This window comes from Engraulis encrasicolus, chromosome 5 (assembly GCF_034702125.1).
Source record: "Engraulis encrasicolus isolate BLACKSEA-1 chromosome 5, IST_EnEncr_1.0, whole genome shotgun sequence".
Classification (NCBI taxonomy): domain Eukaryota; kingdom Metazoa; phylum Chordata; class Actinopteri; order Clupeiformes; family Engraulidae; genus Engraulis; species Engraulis encrasicolus.
The window spans coordinates 49,134,186-49,146,751 of NC_085861.1; the positions used below are offsets into that span (position 1 = coordinate 49,134,186).

Sequence of the window (12,566 nt, forward strand, 5' to 3'; positions counted from 1 at the left end):
GTGGCAAAACAGGAAGTGAGGTCATATCTCAGCAACCGTTAGTCAATTTCTGTTAGGATTTTTTGCACACATTCTAGTCCATCCCATGACCTCCCACAAAAAAAATCCAGACCCCAAGCTCTCTAGCGCCACCAACAGGTAGGTAACAGGAAGTGAGCTCATATCTCGGCAGCTCTTCAACGGATTCAAACTAAACTTGGTTTACGTGATCACACTCTCGTCCAAGGAATGCACACCAACATTGGCGAGATTTGGACCAAAGGGGGCGCTGCAGTTCCTTCTGTTGCCGTGGCGGCTCTGGCAAGTTTACTGCTTGGCCCCGCATTGCTGCTTGCAGCTATATTTTTGAATGTATGGTTACTGGATTCAACGTGACTGCGAGACACCTGTGTCAGGTGTCAGAAAAGTCGCACAGCTGCCGGCTCGAGCTTCACAAGTTGCCATGCGATAAAACGTCGATTGCAGAAAGGGAGGCTATTCTTAAAACTATACGCGCACAGTCTCAGGTAAGTCAATGCTGGTGGTTATTGGAGAAACATTAATGTCATGTCATATGTCAAATCACGCCTAGCCTACATGGCTGTCCTGGCTATTATCCTATACATCAATGAGAGTGTGAAACATGAAAAGGTACTTGTAAACAGGAACTTTTGTTCCATTCAGAGCATGACAAATGTGATGCAAACAGTAGTCTAACTCCATGTGTCCAGTTGGCTGGTATGACTGTGTTTATGATTGCAGATTCACAAACACTTCATATTAAGAACTTAAAATACCATATGATCATTACTACGCATAATCACTGTCATAATCAGCCCTAGTGTTTTGCTTTTTTATTTATTATCAGCCATATTGCAAATATAGTGGTTGGGATCTGTTATCATTCAAATGTTGGAATATCAGTCCATCGAATTAGTAGCTGGTTTAGGAAGTGCATGGGAAGAATAATCACCATCGTACTTCTCAGAAGAAGGTGTAAAATGTAATATGATAGGCCTAAAAGTCTGCATTCTGATGAATGTCTCCATGTGTCTGCATTCTGATGAAATGACACAAGACCGGAAATACAGAGGAAACGAAAAATAAGACAAAATCTTTCAGATGGAATTGCAATGGAATGTAATGTCATCATCAGCAAGCCAAGTCATTGCTGGTTGCATCACTCTGTGAAAACCTCCTACACTATCATGGGGATATTGAAAACTGTTTGAACAGTTAGAAAACACCAAGCTACAGGATGCATACCACCAGACAGAGACATAAATAAATGTGCACATTCTAATTCCTCCATTGAGATTCATGGTCCAAGTTGCGGTCCTCCGCTATGTCCCCTGGCATTGCATGTCCAAGTCCCTGTGCATGCCCATGGGGACCCGGGTTTGAGCTCAACATGTATTATTTCCCAACACTACCCCATCTCTACGATCTATTCAAAGGCAAAAAACCCAACAACTTTGCTATGGCATTACTAAGAGTGTGAAGTCAGAGAGCAGTAAGACATGGTCATTTCCATTTTTGTTACAACAAGCTTATAGGGACTGTACATGAAAATGAAGTGTACAGGGAGAGGTCACCTTGGACAAACAGGGATCTTCAGCCATATCTGCAGTTAATGGAAGGATCCATTATTATATGATTATTCACTGTCCCCACTCCCCACCCACTCTCTACCAGTAGGGGAACCGATTCTGCAACCAGCCTATAGAAGAGGAAGAAGAAGAATAGAAAAGGAAGAAGGCACGAAACGTGTGCTGACCACTCCACTTAAGAACGAGGCTTGTTAACATGACAGAGCGCACCAACACCTAGTGATGGTCACACCATCGCACTGTCCTCCCCATTCAGGACGTGTGCTGCACACACAGGCCTGTTTCTCTGTATTTGGAGGCCTTATGTACTTGAGGGCACTTATTCTCTTCAAACTATTGAGGAGGGAGTCCCTCTAGGGATTTTGAGCAGTATCACTGCATTTTTGGTTGTACTTTTTTGCTCTTGGAATTTATGTAGATTTTGGTCCACTCACAAAGTTGTCATGTCATTTGATTACAAGTACATAACCAATCATTACCAGGGCCCAGGCGGGGGCCCTAGGCAATTGCCTAGTTTGCTTGGCTGGTTGTGACAGGCGTGGGCACAGGGAGTTCCTCACGCAACTCCCACCATGCATCTCTAATCCAGATGCTCTCATCCATATTTCTCCATGCAAACTATGCTTCATGACTGGGGTCTACACCAGGGTCACCAATCCTGGGGTGGTCCCTGGTATGCTGTCTCACGGTTCGGAATTACGGTAGACACAGTGGGCGCGTGTATGACGACCTCTTGGCAGTCCATACCACTTCTGACACCATTTATAGGAAAAGTTGCCCTGCCCTACCTGGCTTTGAACCCAAGCCTCCAAGGTCATTGTAGAAAGAGTGCTCCCACAGACACAACCCCAGTGATGGTCACACCATCACACCCTGACCCTCAGGAACAACTTCCTAAAGGTGCACTTTGTAGTATGGTGGGCAGGGTAGGTACTGCAACTGCTTCTCACTGCAACTGTGCTGCCTTTTGCCAAATTTGATCTTTTCATGGATATTTACTAAGTAATAAAGTAATATTTACTATTATGATCAACAGTTTTGCAGCTGTCTATTTCTGAACATTTGATATAGCAGACATGGAGAAGATTCATCTTTTCATGTGTGAAAAGTGCAATGAATACTTGAGTTTGGTGGTGGTGGTAAGTATTCCTAAAAAAGGTAACTTTAGTGAATTGGCAGCATGAATTCTGGAAATAAACTACTAAGAATATTACATGGTGCACCTTTAACCACCAGCCCTCAGATGGCTTTTTGGCCAGCAACGTATGATGATGAAATGGCTGAATGTTAACCCTGTACTCTTCTGTCCTCTGCTCTGCCCTGCACTGCCAGGTCCTGGGTTGGCTCCTGATCGCCTCCATCATGTTTTCCTCTCTGCTGTTCACCTGTCTGGCCAGGTGCAGGTCTCCCGTCAGCTACATGCAGCTCAAGTTCTGGAGGGATTACGCCAAGGAGGAAAACTGCTTGTTCGACCAATACTCATCGTTGTACGCCAAGAAGCTCGCAGAGAGGAACATGAAGAGCTTCTTCGAGATGACCACGCCAGAGCCTCAGTCCATCCCACCGAGGCAGGCCTGGGAAAAGATCTCCAAGTTCTACAGGTTTGAGACCATGGATAAGTACTATAGCACAGTGCACAAGTACGTGGAGACCTGCGAGAACCCCAAGGAGCCAGTAAGGACATACTCAACCAGGTCAGGTGACGCAGACCTCTCCAATCCTGCAGCCTTAGCCTTTGTGGATGAAGGCATGCTGTGAAACTTTTTAGACTTTTTAACATTCTATAAAAAGAATGCGCTCTTCAGCAAAGTATGGATTTCAAAATTCGATCAAACTTTCATTGTCTGAATATTTGTGATGGTAGTACCAATATAGTATGTAAGCCTTTAGGTCATGGTACACCTTAAAGGTTAGCGACATAGATAGTGTACTGTAAAGAACAAAACAATGCAACTCAGGACCAGTGACTTATCACTGATATCATTTTTTACAGTGAGATATGTCAAACATATCAATTGTATCATGTGCGGAAGGTAGTGACTGTACATGTGAATGCATGTGGCTGTAAACTGTATATCAGGGCCTATGTTTTTTAATTATTTTATTTTTAATATTTTTTAAAGAAGTAGACAGCTGTCTCTCCCCCATTACTCTTGCATTTTCATTGCTCACAACCTTTGGGTCATTAAGGAGTGCAATAAAAATGTAATGGATGGTGTGGAGGATATTGTCTACTAATTTGAACCAAAGGGCTCCCACAGCGTACTGTATATAAAGGGCATTAAATAATGAGGTGTCTTAAAGTAAGGTACCCCACAGCTGATATGGATGCCCATTGCACAAGTTTGTGTGTCTGTGTGTGTGTGTGTGTGTGTGCGTGTATGTGTGTGTGTGCGTGTGCGCGTGTGTGTGCGCGCGTCATGTGCATGTGCTCTCGTACACATACTTTTTAGTAGACATACTGTATGATGATTGTTGCTCACAGATTACAATAAATTATTCTTTTCAATATACATGTTATTTTATTTTTATATTCTAATCTGCACAGCACAGAAACACAGCAATTCTGTTAATGAGGCATAACGTTTACAAAGGGCACTTCGGCCAGTCCTCAGTCAAGGACTAGATTTACACCATTACAAGGCCTATATTAGTCCAACCAACACCTAGCTGACATGTCATATCCTGCTCTATTTCCTGCCATTGGGTACAACGAGCACATCCGGATAAGGTGTCAACAAAAGCAAGCACATAATGCACCACATACCAGTAAAATTGTTCACTGCAATCTAGTTAATACTGCCAATGCAACATGAATGATAATGGCTCCAAACAATAAATGAGTGCATTAACTGCATAGCCTACATAAAGAGACAGTAGGCCCTGTGTTTAACGCCGTTTTGAGTGATTCGTGCCATCTGTGGCTGTCTCCACACAGTATGTGCAGTGTCATGTGTAACATCCTGTGTGGTGAAGTGGGTAAATGGGTGCCATGAGAAGCATACGGTAACTGATTACCAGTGAATCACGCTAAATGTAGCTCACATAATCAGGTGATGGTGCATAGGCAGAGAAGGACCTATGTCCCTTATTGTGAGTTATTAAATAATGTAATATGTATATCAAAATATATATATAAAAAATAATTAATCTGCAAAGAATGTGGTAATCTAGAGTTAGAAAACCTATAAAACTACATACAAACCCCAACTCCATAGAAGTTGGGACAAAAGGTAAATTGTGAATAATAACAAAATACTCTCATTTTCAAAACGTCTGATTCTTACATTAGATGGAGAACGGCACAAAGAAAACATATTAGCCACCAATACTGACCAAAATTATTATTTTGGGGAATATCCATGAATATGTAAAAACAACACGTCTCAAAAGAGTTGGGACGGGGACAATAACAGGCAGCAAATGCAAAGGAAGACTAAAAACAAAAAAAAGACAGCACTTGACAGTTAAATACATTAACCGATGAGATGATTTTATATAAAAAACAGTGTTAATTCCTATCGTGGACATGATTTCACCATCTTAAATGGAGGGTGTATTCCTTGTCATGTTTTTCAATGTTTTCCTCTCTGTAGTGCTTACAGTGTGACAGGTCTTGACCAAAAGCCTGACATTTTAACACCTGCTGGTCCTTGTGATGGAGTTCAACTATTAAAACATAGTAGAGAATGCAATTTGTCCTTACTATGTGGCAGTAATTGAAGATATCCCTTCAAAATACAATGCATGAGTGACTTTTCATGCTGTTTAAAACCCATTTATATCATTCACCACTATATTTAACTCTACAGATGAGTGAGAACAACTTAACCAATGCACTACTGCACCCCCATGCCATCATGGAGGCTGACTTTTGAAGTTAGCACTAACACAAATTGGATGGTCCATTTTCACTGTAGCACAGGATGTGCAAGACTCTACTATTTTTTTAAAAAAAAAAATTGACTTCTGCAACTTCTGCTGACTTCTGTAAGCAAAGGACAGTTTGCCATGTCTTCTGGGTCTATTTCAAGTGAGCTCAGGTGCATAGGAGAATGTTAAACCCCTCTATCATTTGCACACATGAAACATTCTTAATATGGTCAATTTTCAATAGCTGTAATTCTTAGAGTGCTAGAGTGAGACTACAGCGGATATATATTTCATGATGTCATGAACCTATACAATGATTTTAATGACAAAATATGTCTTATATACACTAAATCATGGTAAATCAAAGGAAATTCAAAAATGTATGTAATAATTATGGTAATTATTCCCTCTGCATCTTTAATTTGGAGTGACTCGGCCTCTCTGTGATGGTCTTGGACACTCATATTGCCCATCAGTACAATTCATTTTGGACATGTTCTTCTTTGTTGTTTTATCTTATTTGGATGTTTAATACATCTCACTGATCCCTGTCCCAACTTATTTGAGACGTGTTGCAGTTCTCAAATTAGAAATGAGCACATATGTCCCTCAAAACAATATTTTTTCTCGGTTTTAACACTTAATATGTTGTCTTTTCACTATTCTCCATCTAATGAATGGTTTGAATGCTTTGAAAATGATAGCATTTTGATTTTATTCACAGTTTACCACAGGTTTGTACTTAAGCTGGACAACAATGATGGTACTCATTTTACTCAGTTTGCTGCTATGTGCAGTTACTGCATGTCTCCTTTGTGGGGCAGCTTTGAGGTGTGTAGGAGTTTGGACGAGGATTTGAGGATCTGCATGTAGCTTGTAACAGTACACTGCCCATTTCACCATACATCAGATGCATTTAAGGCAGGCGGAATAGACGTCAAGTCATCATTAGATCCAATCTGACATCAGTGTCAAAAGACAGTGCTTAGCTCAGAGGTGCTTTCCACAAACATTAAATCGACTTTCATCCACTTCCTCTTGTTGGGGGTTTTGACATTTATGCACCGGGTTGCTCAAGATGTGGCAAATAAAACAGATCTGAAAGAATTTGTGTTTGCTACTGTTGTCACCACATTGTTGCGAAATGTTGAAGTTGTCATGGTCTTTTTGCTTTGATGCACCCCCCACCACAGCACACTCGTGTATGCAACACATGCAGACACACGGGTGCGCCACACACACACACACACACACACACACACACACACACACACACACACACACACACACACACACACACACACACACACACACACACACACACACACACACACACAATTATATTTTAAAGAGGTGAACAGTTAAAGGACAAGGACAAGTGCTCTATTTTGAAATTTTCTGAGTTCTCTGCAATGTTTCACAGTCCCCTTCACCTTTTTTTGGCTATTTTGGATTTTGTCTCATAGAATGGCCATATATTTTCATGTTCATTAAAATCACCGTAAACATTTGTTTTCAGAATGCATCTCAAAAATTTGAAAGTGAAGTAATCATGTTTTTTGACATTTTGTGAGTGAAAGACAAAAATATTTACGAAATTCTACATAAAACATGACAGAAGCCATGTTTCGCTAACTAAATTCGTACTTAACACTTGGTGAGTTGCGCATTCTTGAAAGCGAATGTTTAAGGTGGTTTTAAAACAGATATGGACATCACAGATGGCCATTCGAAAGCCGGTTGAGAAAAAAACTAAATTAGCCAAATAACAGAGACAGCAGCAAACATCAAATAGGCCTAACATTTCAGACAACTCAGAAAAGGGGCGTAGCCTCTTAGTCCATATGGGGTTTCCGGCGGGCCTATTTGCTGAAAATACTCAACTAGGCTACATCATAACAACATTGCTATGACATTAAGTAATAAGACATAGTTATTATAATTTCGGTGACAGTAAGGTATAACTTAGGCTCTGCACTAAGATTGATGTTGAAAATAGTGCACTTGTCCTTTAATGATATAGACCATGTATCATGAACCTACCTGACCTCATTTGAGTTTTAATCTGAGCATGATTCGTCACAGAAGTCTGGTATTACGGTTTCACTATTATGTGCAATGAAGGTTAATCGATTAATTTAAGAAATGACACTGATGTTCCATTGCTTCATCTGAGTATGTGTTCAGAAGAGGAAAGGGATATGAAAATTGTGTTTAAAAAAAGTGAAACACGACAAACAGGTGTGTGTGTGTGTGTGTGTGTGTGTGTGTGTGTGTGTGTGTGTGTGTGTGTGTGTGTGTGTGTGTGTGTGTGTGTGTGTGTGTGTGTGTGTGTGTGTGTGTGCGCGCGCGCGCGCTCGTGTGTGCCTGCGTGCGCGCGCATGTGTGTGTGTACAAACAACAGTGAGGCACTCACAGATTTCTAGTAACTTGTCTTAGAACACCATTTATCAAGAAAATGAAAAAGATTGCTGCTAAATCACACTATTCACACATGGAAGCACAAATACAATCTCCAACAAGACTCACATGTGGCTGCCTGACGACTAGTGATCATGTCACACAACCCACATGTGACACCGGTGTTAAAACACAAAACATGGACGGATGACTGGAAGTGGCGCCTGGTCAAAAAAATAACTCATGTCTTAGTGCTTACAATTACCGTTGGCATGCACTGTCAAAACCAGATCAGCAGGCTTTTGCATCTCCCCTCCCCCACCTAGTCATGCCCTCACTGGTGTCTGTACGGCGTTTGTTTGTTTACGTGTACAGTTTGTGTGTGTATGTTGGGGGCTAGGGGGGAGGGGGTTTGTTTATGTCTAGGCGTGTTGGCGAGTGTGTGAGAATGAGTGGGCAAGTGCTGTCTTGCAGACAGAAGTCCTTGAGTGCTGTTAATGTCTCCTCAGTCTGATGGACTTTGTAAAGGGCACTCCCTATCAGAGGGGGAGGAGGGAGAGAGAGAGAGAGAGAGAGAGAGAGAGAGAGAGAGAGAGAGAGAGAGAGAGAGAGAGAGAGAGGGAGGGGAGAAGAGGAGGGGGATGAGAGGGGAAAGCGGGAGAGGAGGGAGAAAAACGAAAATGAAATCATGCAGGTAGGGGTTTGGAAAGGGAGTCAACACACACAGAGGAATAGAGAATGAGATGAGGGGAAGAGACGAGTGAGGGAAGAAGTTGAGAAGAGGGAGTGATTTGCAAAGAGGAAGAGAAAAACAGCTGGTAGGCTTCGGCTGGTAAAAACAATGGGAGGGGCAGGAGCTGACACGACAGACGCTGTGTTTTAGTTTCTTTGTGGAATAACAAGAGGCTCCTGTACAGTCTCTTCTCTGCAAGCTTCTGGAGGCTGTTAAGTTCCCTTTTCTTGCGCCTCTTCTTGCAATATCTCCTTTCCTTCCTTTCCCTTCCCTTCCCTTTCCTTCTTTTTATCTTTCTATCTTTTCTCTGGTTTCCACGCACCCACAGCTATTTTCTATATGTGGAAAGTGCCAAACGACCCGGCGGTGACCATGGATTCCTTCAAGACCGTCCTGCGCTTCCTCACGGACCAGAAGGCCACCATCGGCTACGGCTTCATGGCCATCCTGACCATCGGCGGCGAGCGGATCTTCTCCATGGTCTCCTTCAACTGCCCCTGCAACCACAGCCAGAACTTCGCCTACGGCATCACCTTCCTGCTGGGTCCGGCCGTGGTGCTCTTCACCGTGGGCCTGTTCGTCAGCAGCAGGCTCTGGAGGCTGTACACGGGCTGCTGCCTCAACCCCACGAAGCTGTGCCCGCGGGGCAACTGCTTGCACTGCTGCGCCATGCTGCTGAAGATCCTGGGAGGGGCGTGCGTGGCGCCCATCATGTGGCTGTGCGTGGCGCTGCTCAACGGGACGTTCTACGAGTGCGCGGTGAGCGGGCTGGACGACAACCTGGTGGTGCCTCTGCTGTGCAAGAACAAGACGCGGCTGTGCCGCGAGGAGCTGGCCAGGGTGCCGTGCGGCAGGTCCAAGCTGCCCACCAATGAGAACATGGAGCTGCTCCTCATGTTCCGAGCACAGTCACAGGTGAGAGGGGTAGACAAAGCCAGGGATCTTTCAAGGGCCCTAGGCATTTTAGGACATTTTCTTCAAATGATTGGGCAGGGGCCACCTATCCACCTGAGAATTACAGTAGTATCTTTGCACTTTTCAGTCTTTGAATTTAGGGAGGTGTTGGCAGACTCACAAAGCATTCATTGCTGTTAGTCGACAACATGCATACAGTCATTACCAGGCGGGGCCCTAGGCAATTGCCTAGTTGTTTGCCGCCTGGTTGTGGCAGGCCAAGACAAAGCCAGAGGGGATGGACTGTCATTGGTGCAGCTACTTATGCGCAACGGTGGTTGGCTGATTTAAATCCAGAACCAGGGAGTTCACCTGTCATGGTCTACTGAATAAAAGATTAGGATAAGGTAAAGGTTAGGGTTAGGGATGGCATTCAGAAACGTAGAGTAGAGTAGAGTATCGTTTATTGATCCCAGGGGGAAACATAGGATATCACTTAAGATTTCACTTTTCATTGGTGAATGTGTCTCTGATTGGTAAATTTTAAATCCTGATCCTTGATAGACTGTTATTGTCATTAGACCAGGAGTTAGGGTTAGAGATTTTTCAATGAATTCAAATTTAAATTATACTGTGTGTAGGCAGTTGTTCTCACATACTTCCTGTGGTCTATCAGAGAAAGTAATGCCTTTGCATGTAATGTATGACAAGTGCACACCAGGCTTGCTCCTAGTTCCTCATGTGTGTGTGTTTTTTTACGTCCTCCTTAAACTTTTTGTATTTTTCACACTTCCGTATACCATGTTTACCCTTGTATGTTTTGAAGCAGACCTCATATATTCATTTTCACTGCTCATAATGTTAACTGCGTTTTGAGCAACTAAAGATTGAAAGTAGCCTATATAGGCTATTCTGCTTATTCAGTGTATCTCATCAGCTTCTGACACTACAAATGTCATGTAGGCCTAGTCTAACCAGTCTCACAAAAGTATACTTCTGATTACGTATAGGCCAGCAGCAATTTAAACAGTGGCGTGCACAGACATTTTAGGGGGGCAGGTGCTCGAGGTGGGGACAGGGGGCATGTGGAACTTCCTTACTGGGCTATATATATTACATTATATTATATTATATTATATTATATTATATGATATTATATGATATTATATGATATTATATTATATTATATTATATTATATTATATTATATTATATTATATTATATTATATCATATTATATGATATTATATTATATTATATTATATCATATTATATTGAACAAAGTATACGTAGTGTGGGGGGGGACTTTCAAAAGGGCACCACTTTTTGTCCAGTAAGGTAAAGGGGCAGGTGCTTTAGCCATCCCTATGTGTAGCCTGGCTTTCACTGACGGTGCGTGTGTGTAGCTCTGGAACCAGGCTACCCTATGTGTGCCACACCTATGACTTTAAACCTGTGTGGCGTGTATACTTTCCAGATCCTGGGCTGGGCCATCATCATCACCGCAGCCGTGATGGGTCTGATCAGCACGTGCTACAGGAACTGCCGCTCTAAGGTGAGCTACTTGCAGCTGACCTTCTGGAAGCGCTACATGGAGAAGGAGCGCGAGAAGTTCGACACCTTCGCTGTGGACTACGCCAACCAGCTGGCTGCCCGCAACATGAAGAGCTTCTTCGAGAACAAAGCACCCGACTCCTTCCCCTTCCCCAATCACCGGGCCTGGGAGGAGATATCGGAACTCTACACGTTTACGCGCAGCGAACAGTACTACAGTACCTTACAGCGCTATGTGGAACGCCACGATCGAGACTACAACCCGGAAAAGAGGCCCGTGCTGGATATGGAACATGGCATTGAGATGACATAGTTAGAGAGAGAGACCATTTAGAGAGGCCAGAATTTGGGCCAAGCGATATTCAGACACACCGCTATTCAGACACCACCAGATATGCCATAGGGTTAGGGTTAGGGTCAGGGTGAGGGTTAGGGTTAAGGTTAGGGTAACTGCATGCACTCTCCCTGAACTGAAAAAACTGAGCAACATAGCACAAACCACAGAAATGGCAGATTTCGGTGAGAAATGTGCCGGTATTCAGACAATAGATATCAATGTCTGAATAGCGGCATGTCTGAATAGTGCGATGTAACCGGCCAGAATGCATGTTTACAGTAAAATGGCAAAACAGTCAGTTTCAAAACTAACTCAAGTTTTGATTTCAATTGCAGTTGTTTACTCATGACAACTACAGTCATTTTTTTGTATTTTATTAAGGAAAATTCCTTTTCTATTACTAGACAATCAGAAAACGGTGTGTGTAGAGGCAGTAGAGATGCCAGTAAATCACATGATGTGGTTGCGATCCTCAGGGAACAATGGACCCTACTTCCTCTATGCAGATAGCACAGGACTCCATAACCACATACATAGCGGAAGTGGCCACAAATGCAGAATCAGTACAGTCATTGTGTAGAATACTTACATCCAAAGACATCAATAACGATACACTGTAAGGTGTTGGAAAGACAGCCAGAATATGCTCATGTTTATTTTTTGTATTTTAAAAATCTGACATGTCTCAATTACTTTTTTGCCTCTTGTATCACCAAAAATGTCCCCATTCACATATTGTGGTTTTTTTGTGTGCATGTTTTTTGTTTTGTTTGGGGAAGATCAGTTCTCTCAACGGTCAAGAGACCACTACAATAGCAACCGTCTTTCACTACCATTAAGACATCTAATTTTAATGCTACTAATGATACTAATCTGACAGTAAAATACCAAACATACACTTCACTTACAATATACTTTGATATCAATACACTTGAATATGCATGATTTTTTTCCCTTTAAGAATAACAATGACTTGTGTTTGGTGTTATTGTTTGACGTTGTTTACATACAGTACACTGTGTGTGTGTGTGTGTGTGTGTGTGTGTGTGTGTGTGTGTGTGTGTGTGTGTGTGTGTGTGTGTGTGTGTGTGTGTGTGTGTGTGTGTGTGTGTGTGTGTGTGTGTGTGTGTGTGTGTGTGTGTGTGTACAGAAATGCCTTACAACTGCATTGCAGTCTCAGATTTGTA

At 42.7% G+C, this 12,566-nt stretch overlaps 2 protein-coding genes across 2 annotated transcripts; both read left to right on the forward strand.

The window, feature by feature from the left end:
- The first annotated feature begins 224 nt into the window (after positions 1-224).
- Positions 225-4,098, forward strand: LOC134449591 (calcium homeostasis modulator protein 6-like). Its single transcript, XM_063199619.1, has 2 exons — positions 225-506; positions 2,922-4,098. Exons 1-2 carry the CDS (start codon positions 354-356, stop codon positions 3,345-3,347), a joined length of 579 nt encoding a protein of 192 aa, XP_063055689.1. The 5' UTR covers positions 225-353; the 3' UTR covers positions 3,348-4,098.
- Positions 4,099-8,581: 4,483 nt separating this feature from the next.
- On the forward strand, positions 8,582-12,380 carry LOC134448634 (calcium homeostasis modulator protein 5-like). The gene is made up of 2 exons (XM_063198304.1): positions 8,582-9,510; positions 10,966-12,380. Exons 1-2 carry the CDS (start codon positions 8,935-8,937, stop codon positions 11,353-11,355), a joined length of 966 nt encoding a protein of 321 aa, XP_063054374.1. The 5' UTR covers positions 8,582-8,934; the 3' UTR covers positions 11,356-12,380.
- Positions 12,381-12,566: the final 186 nt, after the last annotated feature.

Coding starts and splice junctions, on each gene's coding strand:
- LOC134448634 (XM_063198304.1), top strand. CDS start 8,935: ATGTGGAAAGTGCCAAACGACCCGGCGGTGACCATGGATTCCTTCAAG. Junction 9,511..10,965: donor TGTTCCGAGCACAGTCACAG/GTGAGAGGGGTA, acceptor TATACTTTCCAG/ATCCTGGGCTGGGCCATCAT.
- LOC134449591 (XM_063199619.1), top strand. CDS start 354: ATGGTTACTGGATTCAACGTGACTGCGAGACACCTGTGTCAGGTGTCA. Junction 507..2,921: donor CTATACGCGCACAGTCTCAG/GTAAGTCAATGC, acceptor CTGCACTGCCAG/GTCCTGGGTTGGCTCCTGAT.